This window comes from Adiantum capillus-veneris, chromosome 13, assembly GCF_014529385.1.
Source record: "Adiantum capillus-veneris isolate H3 chromosome 13, ASM1452938v2, whole genome shotgun sequence".
NCBI lineage: Eukaryota > Viridiplantae > Streptophyta > Polypodiopsida > Polypodiales > Pteridaceae > Adiantum > Adiantum capillus-veneris.
This window is the reverse complement of record NC_140943.1, coordinates 12,515,814-12,528,896: the sequence shown is the minus strand read 5'-3', so window position 1 is coordinate 12,528,896 and position 13,083 is coordinate 12,515,814. Positions and strand designations below refer to the sequence as shown.

Sequence of the window (13,083 nt, the reverse complement as noted above, 5' to 3'; positions counted from 1 at the left end):
CTAGCTAGTCTTGGAAGGAACACAAAGAATTGTATTGTACAATGTCTCTCTTGATGGGAGAAACCATAATACAAAGCCTTTTGGAGGGGGGACCGGCTCCATGCAAATCCGGTCCTCAACTGTTGTCAATAGCTTAATTGCTCTCTCTTTTGAAAGTATTGTCGATGCTATCTAACTAGGTGTTATGCTTTTTGTTGCTCTCTCCACCCAAGCACTCTTGTAATTCTCATTAGGAATCTATTCTAATGAAATGCCCACTATATTCATGCTAATTTCCGCTACACATAAGATTTTAGGCCATTAAATGTTACATTGGTATCAGAGCTCAAGGTTTCTCTTTTCTTGCTCAAGAAGGGAGGTCCTCAAGCTAGCTACAAATGGTTGATATTATTAATTGCCTGTGAGTAAGTAGAATAGGGATTTTTCAGCCTTGCAGTGCGCCTGCCTTTGTGCAGTTAACGGGGCATCACCGTCGAGAGCTATGGTCTTAATAGTGGAGTCCTACGGGGCTTGCCTACGGCTTAACCACTATTGAGCTATTATATGCTTGACAGGAGCCGGTGCTGTTTTGGTGTCGAAAGACCCTCTCTTCTATTCCTTGCAATTAATGGTATTCGAGCCGCGGGTACAGTAGCTTGAGTGCTTTTTCTAAAGGGGTAAAGAGGAGTAGCAACTAGGGCTTGAAGTGCCAAAGTACACCTAAAAAGTTTACACCTAAAAGTTGTTAGAATGGCTGACAATAGTAAAGAGAGTGAAATTAATGTTGATAACTTTGATTTTGCTCATGAGCAAGCTACTAATGATGCTTCAATGCTTGTTAACTATCTTGTTTCTAGGCTTCAACAAGCCATGGGCAATCCATCTCTCCAAAGTGAAGTGCAACGGCAGCTCCGTGCTCACGGGATTCTCCAAGCTCATCACCATGATGAGAGAACACCTAGGAAGCCTCCTTGTGAGACTACCAAAAGAGGTCTCTCTCCGATTCGGGAAGAAGAAGAGAATCCATATGAAGGGCTCAAGAACTTACTTCTGGATGATGCATCTCCTTCCCAAAGGAGAATTCAAGAGCCTCCACCGAAGGAACGAGAAAGAAGCGAGTCTCCCGCCACCTCGGCGGAGATGGCTCCACGAAGACGGCGGGCTAAACGCTCTCCATCACCACCAAAGCGGAGAAGACCATCACACTCTTCTCCACGCCATAATTCAAAGAGGGATGATAAAAAGCAAGAGAAGAAAAAGGCGAGAAAGAGGACACCCTCTTCTCCATCTTCTTCATCCTCTTCCTCTTATGAAAGCTATCGTGAAGACGACAAAGATCAAGACAAGAAAAAGGCGAGAAAGAGGTCACCCTCTTCTCCACCTTCTTCAAATTCTTCATCTTCTGAAGAAAGTGATGGTGCAACTTTTGAACCATCAAAAAGAAGAGGCCATAGGAAATCCTATGCCGCATGGAAGAGGCCGTCCAAGCTGAAGAAATTCAAAGAGGGAGGGAAGAGCATCTCTTTCCTTACCTATGATGGCACCTTCGGTGCTACAGACAAAGTTTTGGCCTTTATCCAGCAATTCGATGCGGCGTTTGGAGATGAGGGCTTCACGGAGTCCTCTAAGCTACGCCATGTAGCTATGCACTTTCAAAAGTCCGCCAGACAATGGTGGTCTAGCCTACGAGCCAACGGTGAAGCTCCACGAACATGGAAGGCTTTAAGAGCTTCCATTATGAAGCAGTTTTTGGCCACCGATGCCAAAGACAAAGTACTCACCGAATGGCGAAGCTTAAAGCTCTCTCCCAATGAATCCATCCACAAATATGTAGACAAATTTTGGGACCTACAACTCAAGGCCACTGTCTTCAAAAAGTTGGATTTTGGAGAGCAAAAGCAACAATTTTGTGCGGGCTTAACCGAAGAAATGGCGGAGTATGTCAACTCCCAAAGGCCACGTACCATATCGGCGGTAATACACCATACTATGGTGGCCTCGCGAATCAATTTCCAAACGGGGGGTAAAAGAAATAATAAGCCCCCGGAAAACAAGGGTTCCAATGAGCCTAAGGGGAAGGACAATGTCCAAAAGTCTCCTAAGGGCAATTCCAACAAAGCTAAAGAGAAGGGAGTTTACAAAGGAAAGAATAAACTCTCTCCTGAAGAGCTTGAGCGTTATCGTAAAGATAACCGGTGTTTCAAGTGCGGCGAACAAGGGCATGCGTACCGCGCTTGTCCCCAAAAGAACAACCGCCAAGATCCTCCTAGAGCTTCTTTGGTTGAAATCCAAGAGGAGGAGATTCACCAAACTCACCACAAAGGATCTCCTCTATGCCATGCTTGGGGAAAGGTAAGAGAACATGATGCTTTTATTCTCTTTGACCCTGGTTCTACTCACAATTTCATATCTATGGAGTTAGCCACCAAGCTAGGCATACAATCCTACGAGATGGGAGATATCCTACCCGCAGACAGTGCCTTCAAGGGGCAAGAAGCTTCAGTCACTCCCTTAATCGGGAAATTGAGGCTTCATGTCCAAGGCTATGTGGACAAAGAGGACTTCTTTATCTCTCCTCTCAAGCATGAGGATGTAATCCTAGGGGCACCATGGTTTGACCGCCTGGCTGCCCATGTTAAATTTCCTGAAAGGAGAATCTCCTTTAAGTTCAGGGAAAAGGACATGTATATAGATGCTAAGGAGATGGGTAACACCATCCCCATTGTACATACACCAGCTTTCAACAAGTCAATAAAGAGCTCTATTTCCGTGTACATGATTTTTGTTAAAGATTCTCAAAATGAACCTAATGCTTTAGCAAAAGAAAATAAAAGCAACCAAAAGGAATTAGAGTTATCCAATTTTCTCAAGGGGTTTCAAGATGTCTTTATTGACGACATCCCTTGTGAGCTACCTCCTAAACGAGGTAATGACGACCATGCAATTGAACTTCTTCCAGGAAGTTCACCGCCTAACAAACCTCCTTATAGAGTTTCTCAAGCTCAACAAGAGGAGATTATGCGGCAAGTGCATGAGTTAATTGAGAAGGGCATGGTTAGGCCTAGCTCATCTCCATTTTGCTCACCTGTGCTATTAGTGCAAAAGAAAGACGGCACATATCGTATGTGTGTCGACTATAGAGCACTAAATAGGATCACTATCAAGAATAGGTTTCCCGTTCCACGGGTAGAAGACCTATTTGATAAGCTACAAGGATCGACCTACTTCAGTAGGATTGACCTAAAAAGTGGCTATCATCAAATAAGGATAGTTGATCAAGACATTGTAAAGACCGCATTTCGTACTACATTTGGTCTTTACGAATACATTGTCATGCCTTTTGGCTTGACTAATGCACCAGCCACATTCAACCGCTTGATGGAGAAGCTGTTCAGGCCTCATCGAACCTTCACTGGAGTGTTCTTTGATGATATTATCATCTACTCTAATTCATTGGAGGAACACAAGCAACACCTCCAGGTAATATTTCAAGTTTTAAGAGAGAATAAACTCTATGTTAATCGAAAGAAAAGTGAATTTTTCTTGCAAGAGATTCAATATTTAGGTCACATTATCTCTCAAGATGGAATCCAAATGGATCCATCCAAGTTAGAGGTAATAAAAGGATGGCCTAAACCAAGGAATCTTCATGAACTAAGAAGCTTTATAGGTATGTGTGCATACTATAGACGCTTCATAGAAAAGTTCTCACAAATTGCGGGACCATTACATGACCTAACAAAGAAAAATGTTAGGTATACGTGGTCTGCTAAGGAGAACAATGCTTTCGAAAAGCTTAAAGAAAAGCTTATCTCTCAACCTGTGCTTACACTACCGGATCTCTCAAAACCATTTGAGGTCCAATGTGATGCTTGTGGTGATTGCCTTGGGGCTGTTCTGCTCCAAGAAGGGCACGCCATAGGCTATGAGAGTCGAAGGCTCGACCCTGTTGAGCAAGCTCTAGGCATATACGAAAAAGAACTCCTTGCAGTTCTACATGCCTTAGACTCATGGAAGCACTATTTATTGGGGACTCCTTTCATTCTGCGAACGGATCACCAAAGTCTTAAGTACTTCATGACGCAGACCAAGCTTTCCGACAAACAAATGAGGTGGGCAAATTTCCTTTCGCAATTTCATTTTCATATTGCTCACATTGCTGGCAAGCATAATCAAGTAGCCGATGCACTCTCAAGACGACCGAGAGTGAATGCGGTTTCCATAGCAATTCACAACGATCTATCTTCAATGATAGATGAGTATGCTATTGATCCCGATTTTAGAGATGTGATTTCAGCCCTTGCATTAGGGAAGAAAGAAGAACCATTTACTTTACAAGATGGTTATCTTCTCTATGGCAATAGACTATGCGTTACTAACTCACTACGTGAGAAAGTAATGTATGAATCTCATGCTCCCCCATATGCGGGGCATAGAGGGATTCAGTCTACCCTAAAGGGAATTGAAACATATTTCTATTGGCCTACCATGAAAGTGAACATACACGAGTATGTTTCCAAATGTGTGGTATGTCAAAAGACAAAATTTGATAGAGGGAAGCAACTTGGATTGCTTCAACCCTTGCCAATCCCTAATTCACCGTGGGAGAGCATATCCATGGATTTTATCTTTGGATTGCCTAAGTCTATCCATGGGAATACGGGAATATGGACGATAGTAGACAGGTTCAGTAAACAAACTCATTTTATACCTGTCAAAAAGACTATCAAAGCCCATCAAATGGCAACCCTCTTCATTTCACAAATTTTCAAGTACCATGGCTTGCCAATGTCCATAGTGTCGGATAGAGATCCTAGAATGACCAGTAATTTCTGGAAGGGTCTCTTTGAGAATTTAGGAACAAGGCTAAACTTCTCTTCGGCCTATCATCCACAAACTGATGGCCAAAGTGAAATAGCTAACCTAACCATTCTTGATCTACTAAAAGCCTATGTAACGGAAGTAGATCAAAGATCCCAATGGGAGAAGTACTTACCTTTAGTAGAGTATGCTTACAATAACACTGTACATACTTCTACAGGAAAAGCACCTTTCGAGGTAATTGAGGGAAGATCAAAAAGTCCCTTGCTACTTAAGGTACATGGGAAGATCTTCGCTGCAGATGAGTATAGCCGAGACCTACAAGAATCTTTCCAAAAGATTAAGGATGCTATCTCTATCTCACAGCAAAGGCAAAAGGCTGCTGCTGACAAGCACAGAAGAGCCCAAGCCTCTAAAGAAAACGATTGGGTCTTGTTAAAGTTTCCCAAGGCTCGATTAAGGCACACGACGGGCAAGAATCCTATGGGCCACCAAAAGTACTATGCTAAACTAGCAAAAAGGTATTATGGTCCCTTCCAGATTCTTAGGCCAATCAATGAGATGGCCTATCAACTTAAGTTGCCCAATCATTGGCTCATACACAATGCTTTTCATGTGAGCCTATTAAAGCCTTACAAAGGAGAGCCACCTCAAGAACCAACTATTGAAGATCCACCGGAGATCGAGGACCACGAGGAGGTGCTGCAGCCCGAGTCCATTCTCCGACATGAAGACAAGGTATTAAGAGGCGGTAAGACCATCCGACGATATCTTATTAAGTTTAAGAATTATCCTTTTGAAGATGCTAGATGGATGCAAGGCATACAATTAAAGGATAACCTAAACCTTGTCAATGCTTACAATGCTTCCCAAGAGTAAGCAAATGTACAAAATGTTAAAAAAAATGAACAAAATTTTTTGTCTTATAAGACTCTCTTTTTCTTTATTTGTGCACAAAAATGAAGTAGTATGCATGCTTAGATCAAGTTTGCGGAGACGACGTCTCCCGAACACCAAGTAGAGCTTGTCACTCTACTATGGAAGACTGATAGGACTAATGTGCAGACATGCTTGCGGCAGCCTCAGGCTCTCAAGCGCCAAATGGACTAGTCATCCATTATGGAATGATGTCGTAGGGTAACATAGGGATCCTCTACCCGCTAAGAAAAGGACTCATGCATATGCTTTATCTTCTCTACACCATAGTCGAGGACGACTATGATTTCAAGAGAGAGGTAATGTCATAATAATCAATATCTAATTCTCCTAAATGATTTTCTCATATTAAACTGATCATTTAATGTGGGGAAGTGCCAAGGGAGAAAAAGCTAGAATATTGGTTAAGTTAGCAGACCGGCCACAGTAGGGATCCAAAGGAGGGAAAATAGTGATCCAAAGGGGGGGCCATCTGCAAAAGAACCATGTGAAACAATGGGCCAAAAAGACCCTAAGGTTCAGCCCATTAAGACTTCCAAAATGCTAAGGTTCCAAAATTCAAAGGTTGTCCAAAGGTCAACCCTAGGGAAAATTGGATGCTTAGTGTGTGCCCAAAAAGTCTTTCTACATCCCTACATGGGAGGGGGCGAGCCCCAAAGCTAGGGGATGAGAGAGAAAGCCACACACACACACAGAGGCTCCCTTTACACAAAGGGAATGAGGGACACATGTCAGCTCCCTAGGCCAGATGCCCACAAGGTGTGCCCAATTCCTATTGGAAGACCCTTGAAGTGGACCAATGAGAATTAAGCTAGAGTAAATCTAGTTTAATTAATTTAAAAACATTTAATAAAAGAAACCAATGAGAATTAAGTCTCCTAGAAGACTATTGGGCAGTCTCCCAAGGGGTCCAATGAGCATTCAGGAGCCCCATGGCTTGCCTGATTCCTATTGGCCAGGAGGCAAAGGGGTCCAATGAGAGTTTAGTTTAATTATTTAATTACCTAAAGCTCTCACAAAAGGGGAAAGGGGGACACATGTCTAAAGGCTATCACTTATGCTGCTTAATTCCTATTGGCTTGACCTGGGGAGGTCCAATGAGGCAAAGGCCAGACTTATTTAGCAGCTAGGGCTCGCCCAAGAGAGAGGGGGGGCTGATTTTTGCTTGGCATTGACACACACACTCTCACACTTGACCATGTGTGAAGGGAAAATACTCTTATCTCCTCCCAAGCTTTAATGGAGAGCTCATCACCTACTCCAAGCTTGTGAGATAGAAGCCTACATCAACACTCTCTTGGCATGTGGATGCAAATCCAACCAAGAGCCAAGCTTCAATGTATGCTCATCTTCTCTACCAAGCTAATTACTAAGCTAAGCTATGCTAATATGAGTGATTATGTGAGGAGATGTACTTCTTTCTCGTAAGATACTTCTTTTTCCTCTCAATCTACTCTCATACCCTGCTAGCTCTCACCATCTTCGAAGGTGTGTGAGGTCTTGGGTCTGAGAACGGGGATAATTCAAGTTGTGTTTGATTAAGTGTTTTGCTTGGTGTATGAAGCTTCCATCTTCATTGCACTAGCTAGTCTTGGAAGGAACACAAAGAATTGTATTGTACAATGTCTCTCTTGATGGGAGAAACCATAATACAAAGCCTTTTGGAGGGGGGACCGGCTCCATGCAAATCCGGTCCTCAACTGTTGTCAATAGCTTAATTGCTCTCTCTTTTGAAAGTATTGTCGATGCTATCTAACTAGGTGTTATGCTTTTTGTTGCTCTCTCCACCCAAGCACTCTTGTAATTCTCATTAGGAATCTATTCTAATGAAATGCCCACTATATTCATGCTAATTTCCGCTACACATAAGATTTTAGGCCATTAAATGTTACATGCTTATATGCCTAGTGCATGTTGAATCCTTGCCAGATAGCACCACAGAGAGAGAGAGAGAGAGAGAGAGAGAGAGAGAGAGAGAGAGAGAGAGAGAGAGAGGTGCTTGCAAGAGGCTAGCGCTAGAGTTTTCTAACCTTATGCTAGTTTGCTCTAGTTTTTATGTCAAGTCATTTGACCGCGTTCATACTATCCCGGCCGCCCATTTTTAAAAGGTTTCAAACCTTAGACATAGAAATGAGCGTTAAAACCGGGTTTTTGGCCACTCTATTAACAACTTGGCTGATCTCATGTCTCTCCCGACCTAGACTGCCGGCTCTCACCGGGTCGTATCTCCATTGTGTCCGGCTGGCCACTTTCTTGAGCAGCCACCGCAAAACTATTTAATTATAGCTTTTCTGAGGGGACTCGGGACACCATATTATTCATGTGCTTGTTCTAAACTATTCTGCACTGCATCCGGCTATTGTTCTACTTATCATACTATTCGGACATGAATAAATTTCCAGATAGCACATTGCACTAGTTTACCCGTTCATAATTGGTTCCAATAAATGCATAAATTCCTAAATTCATTTTGTGTGCACAAAAATCATTTTCATTTATTTGTAGCCGTAGCTAAAATATTACATTGATATAGTTTAATATTATTTTTAGCATTTGTTTATTGCTGATCAGTTTATTTTGTGTGCCAGAGAAGAATGGGGGGTAGTTGCATAGCTTTTGCAATTTTTGGGGTCACACACCTTTTTTCAGGCCTTGCCGACAGATCCGGTCTTCGTGCTTACTCCCTTAGGATATAAACTGGGCATTGTACAGATAATCCTAGATGCAGGTCACCAGTTGGATTTCTACCAGCGAGCGACGGTTTTCACCACAATATGCAGCATCACACTTTGGACTATGTGGAAGGCTCGATGTGGCCACATTCTGGGCTCACAATCCCCCCCTATGTCCACCATTTTGACAACCATTTGGACTGTGCTGCTGCATACTCTTTGCAGTCAATGGGATTCTTCAGCTAGCATCTTGAGGGCAGCGAACGAGTGTCGATGCGTCTTTCTTCACACATGGGCAAGCTCCTCAGTTCGTTTCCATCGGGATCATGCCCACATCACGTGGCATTATGCACCCCCACAGTGGTTCATTTTACACTCATCGTACAGACCACCTTGATGTTTACATAGCCTACACATTGTCACCCCCCTTTTGTACTTTCTCTGGGTGATAGGCTATTGAGCATCTCCAGGGGTCTCTTATGTACACAGAATACAGCCCCTTTCCTTTGCGCCCCCCCCCCCCCCCCCCCCCCCCCCCCGTCCCAACAACAAATAAAAGAGTTGTTCTTCTTGATAACCCAACTTGTCTCAACTATTATGGCGTGGAAATCACTTCACCTCCTTATAAAAAGGTAATCCTAGCCAGCACAATTGACATTTATAATGCAATTCTTCACAAAGCGTGGCAACATACCTGTGCATCACAGAAAATTCCAATAGACTTATCTAAAGATGGGTCAGAGAGACAATTGGCGCAACAATTAATGTCATGTATGTGTGTGTATAAGTAGGGTTGCATTTTTTGGCTGTTTGCCATGCCGTCTCGAGGATATCTTTTTGGGCCAATGGAAAGGAAGCTTTTCTTTGTCGTTATCTAAGAATGACTGGACATATGTTTCTGTTTCTTATGCATTTTACCCTAGTCCTAGGGTTTTCGGAAGTGCACATTTCTAGTGCAGAATGAACCCATTACGTTCCTTGTATTTGGTTTGTTTCATTGAGATGAAAAGGGGGTGTTAGGTCACAGGTTTTGTTTCCTTCTCAGAATGTTATAGCTATTTTGAGTGTTTCATAGCTCTGAAGTAATTAGAGTTGTTGTTTGGTCTATAGGTTTCAGTTCTTAGCATTTCTGCTACTCATCTTGTTGAAGAGGCTCACAATCGACACAAAGCGACTCCCACGGTACATCTCATCAAAGCTTCCCTAGTAGCTTTGATCAATTATGTTTCACTAAAGATCTCGCTCTACAATCTGCGTAAGCCAGCAGTCAAAAAGTGTAAAGAAGTTTTTGACAAGGATTTAATAGCTATCAATGTCGGGGTGGAAGTCAGGATGCTGTCTTTTGGGTAAGCTGCCGTCTATTTTTGTGTGTAGCAACTTAGCTCTTGTAACGTGAAGTTCAAACTCATTGATCCTGTAGAAAACAGAAAATTGGAGTAGTTCCACAGACCTCAAATGAAATGTTACTACTTTGTTCCACTGTATCTCAAGGCAGAAGAAGAAGGCTCCACCTTGCAGTTTGCGAAAGGAGGGGGAAGGGCATATTTGACAGTCTGCCATGCCTTAGATCAGCCCATTCAAAGGAGGAGATAGAAAGTGACAGTTGGTGACCACACAAAGCGGAGAGGAAAGAGTCTGCTTGGCAACCCACGTGGAGGAAGCGAAGGAACATAGACGGCAGGGCTGAAAGAAAGCACCTTTGGAGCAGGCTTGACACGTACGGTCAAGTACAATCAGTACACATATCAAGACGTGCAGTTACAGACAATAAAAGATAGAAGACATGCTTTTTAGCCTAGAGTCTAGTCTTTCAGAAAAAAAAGCACGAGGGAAAAGAACTAAAAAGGCTAGATCCCAAACACAAAAGCAGCCCACAATGTCCTAAAAATGGTCACTTTGATGGGTAAACAGAGGCCCCAACATTTAGCTGAAAACTGGCAAACGGGTCCTGAACAAAATGAATGAGTTCATGGCACAAGATAGACGGTACAAGTTGTCTAGTACGTCAAATGTGAATAATTTTCTTTCCTTGTGTGGCAACCTGCTCGGATTGTGAAGAATCTCCTCTGTTTCTCAACTTCTGGTTGCTCTTCTGTAGTCATATCCTCGGGCCCCTCTCCTGAAAGGGTTTAAGAAGACTCACATGAAAGCCATCCAACAATGAACTTAATTGATGGGAGGAATGTTCCTGACTATTGCAAATGAGATTTCTTCTTTTGAGATTCCTTGCACACTGTTGCGACTTCTTTGCCACCAGCACCCAGCTACAGCCGCTTGACATGGCCTTAACCTCTTATGTATTTTGGATATTATCCATATTATGATCCATCCATGTTTCTGCTAGATTTACACCACTCCGCTGCTTTACACAGGTCTAGGGCACTTCCTTGTATGGCTAGTGTCTCTGTGCTGGCCACCCATAGCATAGTTTGTACCTTGTCCGGCCGGCCGAGTTTGGGGCTAGCCGCCCACTTGAGTTGGGTGCCCACCTTGGGGGTACACATATCACATCATCTGATCATTGTACGGGTCTTCTTGTTCTGGTAGTCATGGGGGGCTGATTGCCCCCTCTTCCACACACCAGCGTTTTTGTCTCTCTCTCTCTCTCTCTCTCTCTCTCTCTCTCTCTCTCTCTCTCTCTCTTCCGCACACGTGCACTCTCACGTGGTATCAGCAGCGTCAGGCTCTCCATGGACCAAGCGCTTCTGCAGAGGTTCTTCTCCCAAGGGATCACATCAGCCAGCGTTTTTTTGCAAGATCTGCGTTTGTTGCTGGGCTGCTTGTGTTTTTGCATCAGGCTGCCAACGCTGGCCTTTTTGAGCAATTTCGTCGCTGGAAAACCCTTCCCCTCTACCTGCATTTTCAGCCAGATCTGCGTTTTTTTGGCAAATCTGCGTTTTGGGCTGAAATGCCTTCGTTTTGGACAGCAGGGCAGCGTTTTTTGCAAGAGGGGGGACAGCGCTAGCCTTATTCCATTGGATCTTGCCTTTCTTCCCAGTTTTGCATCCGGTGCATTGCCGGCGAGAATCCTCTTCATTTGCTACAGATTTCAGCCATATACACCTGCTGTGTTTTCTCTGTTTCAGCCCACTCTGGGTTGCTACATTGATTCCCCGCCCTCCCCACACTCTCTGCACCACTTCGGACGCTGCCGGGAGCATACGAGCATGCTGAAAATCGTTGGACAACAGTGTTTTCATCATCTCGCAGATGTGTTTTCGGGTGGGGACAGCAAAGGATGAAGTTACCTCCTGCTAGGACACCATCCGATGGTGGTCCGTGTCTCAGTGAGTGCTGCAGTACACGGTAGCTTTTACATCGGCTTGATCATCTACGTGCATACGATCCTTGGGAGATCCATTCATTCCAGCCATCATTCGGCGGTTGCGCACTCCAGAGGGGGTGGTGACTTGTGGTTTGCTATGGACACACCTATGCACTTATCAGAGGAGTTCACACGAGATATGGCCATGCTCATGGCACATGGGATTCCGACATTCCCAGAGAAGACACCACCATCTTGGGTGGACAGACACTTACCATTTGACCTCGACATGTTAGATCACTTGCTTACATAGGAGCATCTACATGGACCTAGGGAGAGGATCTTGGATCTCTTCTTGGATAGGTTGATTGCTTGGATCTACAGACTGGAGTTGGATCTACAGACTGGAGTTTTCACGATTGTGACTAATACACATCATATACATACACTCATAAATGCAGATAGGCGAAGTGCCATGCCAAGGAGGACCCCTACGCTTGGATGGTTGCGACCCTTCGCCCAAAAGACATGCCTCTTCACCAAAAGCCACACTCTTTCGACGACTGGTCACACCCCTTCGCTCTACGGGTGCGACTCTTCGCCCAATGGTTGCAGCTCTTCGCCGAAAGGATGTGTCTTTACGTCTAAAGTCATGTCCAAGAGACAAGCCTTTTCACTAGTGACTCTTCAATTCCTATAAAAGGAACCCTTTGTACTCAGTTTTCATTCATCAATCAAACACAGTTTCTTGAGTCTTTTGTCAAAGTTATCTTTCTAGTTCTATTCTTGTGCAGAAATATAATAAATAAATATGAAGTACTATACAGTTCTTTACAGTGGTATCAGAGCAAAATTTTTCCCAGGATCCGAAGATTGTGAGCCTCTCACCCTTGTCGCTACACTCTACCCATTTCCCGGAATTGTATGGAAGTAGAAGAAAGGTGGTACACACACGCATATGCGTATAAGGTAACATGAATTTTTTTGTTCCAATTCTATAAATAAAGAACAGAACACATGTGTGTCGGCTACGTACCCGGTGCATTTCGAGAACCCATCTGTTGGTGCCTCTTCACGCGTCCTTTTCTCGGGTAGTACCCCTTGCCCTTCCCCAAAGTGACATGCCATTGTGCACAAGTGCTCGATTATTGAAATCGACGAATTGCTGAATCTCTGGCTGAATTGAACCTTTGCGCTCGCACCTCTTCATGTGAAAGGACACCAGGGCACCCCTCCACTTTCGTGGCACCCCTTCCCAGAGACTCGCACCCCTTCCCAGAGGATTACACCCTTTCACAAGCACTGGCTGAATTTCTGGAAACACTGCTGAATTCTGAAACACATGCTGCATTTCCACGCTGGTTGCTGCCCCTTCGTGCTCGCGCCCCTTCCTACAGCTTCGCATCCTTT

The 13,083-nt window shown here is 44.0% G+C and overlaps 1 protein-coding gene across 4 annotated transcripts in view; it reads left to right on the top strand.

The window, feature by feature from the left end:
* Positions 1 to 13,083, top strand: part of LOC147443610 (uncharacterized) — a 103,727-nt gene that overhangs the window by 14,991 nt on the left and 75,653 nt on the right. For 3 of the 4 annotated variants that reach the window (XR_015190095.1, XM_086527691.1, XM_086527690.1), the window contains exon 3: positions 9,519 to 9,590. The exons of the other annotated variant lie outside the window; for it this stretch is intronic. Coding sequence is in view for 2 of the 3 variants with exons in the window: in XM_086527691.1 (XP_086383817.1) it covers positions 9,519 to 9,590 (72 nt within the window). In the remaining variant the exon portion in view is untranslated. The remainder of the gene's footprint in view (positions 1 to 9,518; positions 9,591 to 13,083) is intronic. 4 annotated transcript variants of the gene reach the window in all.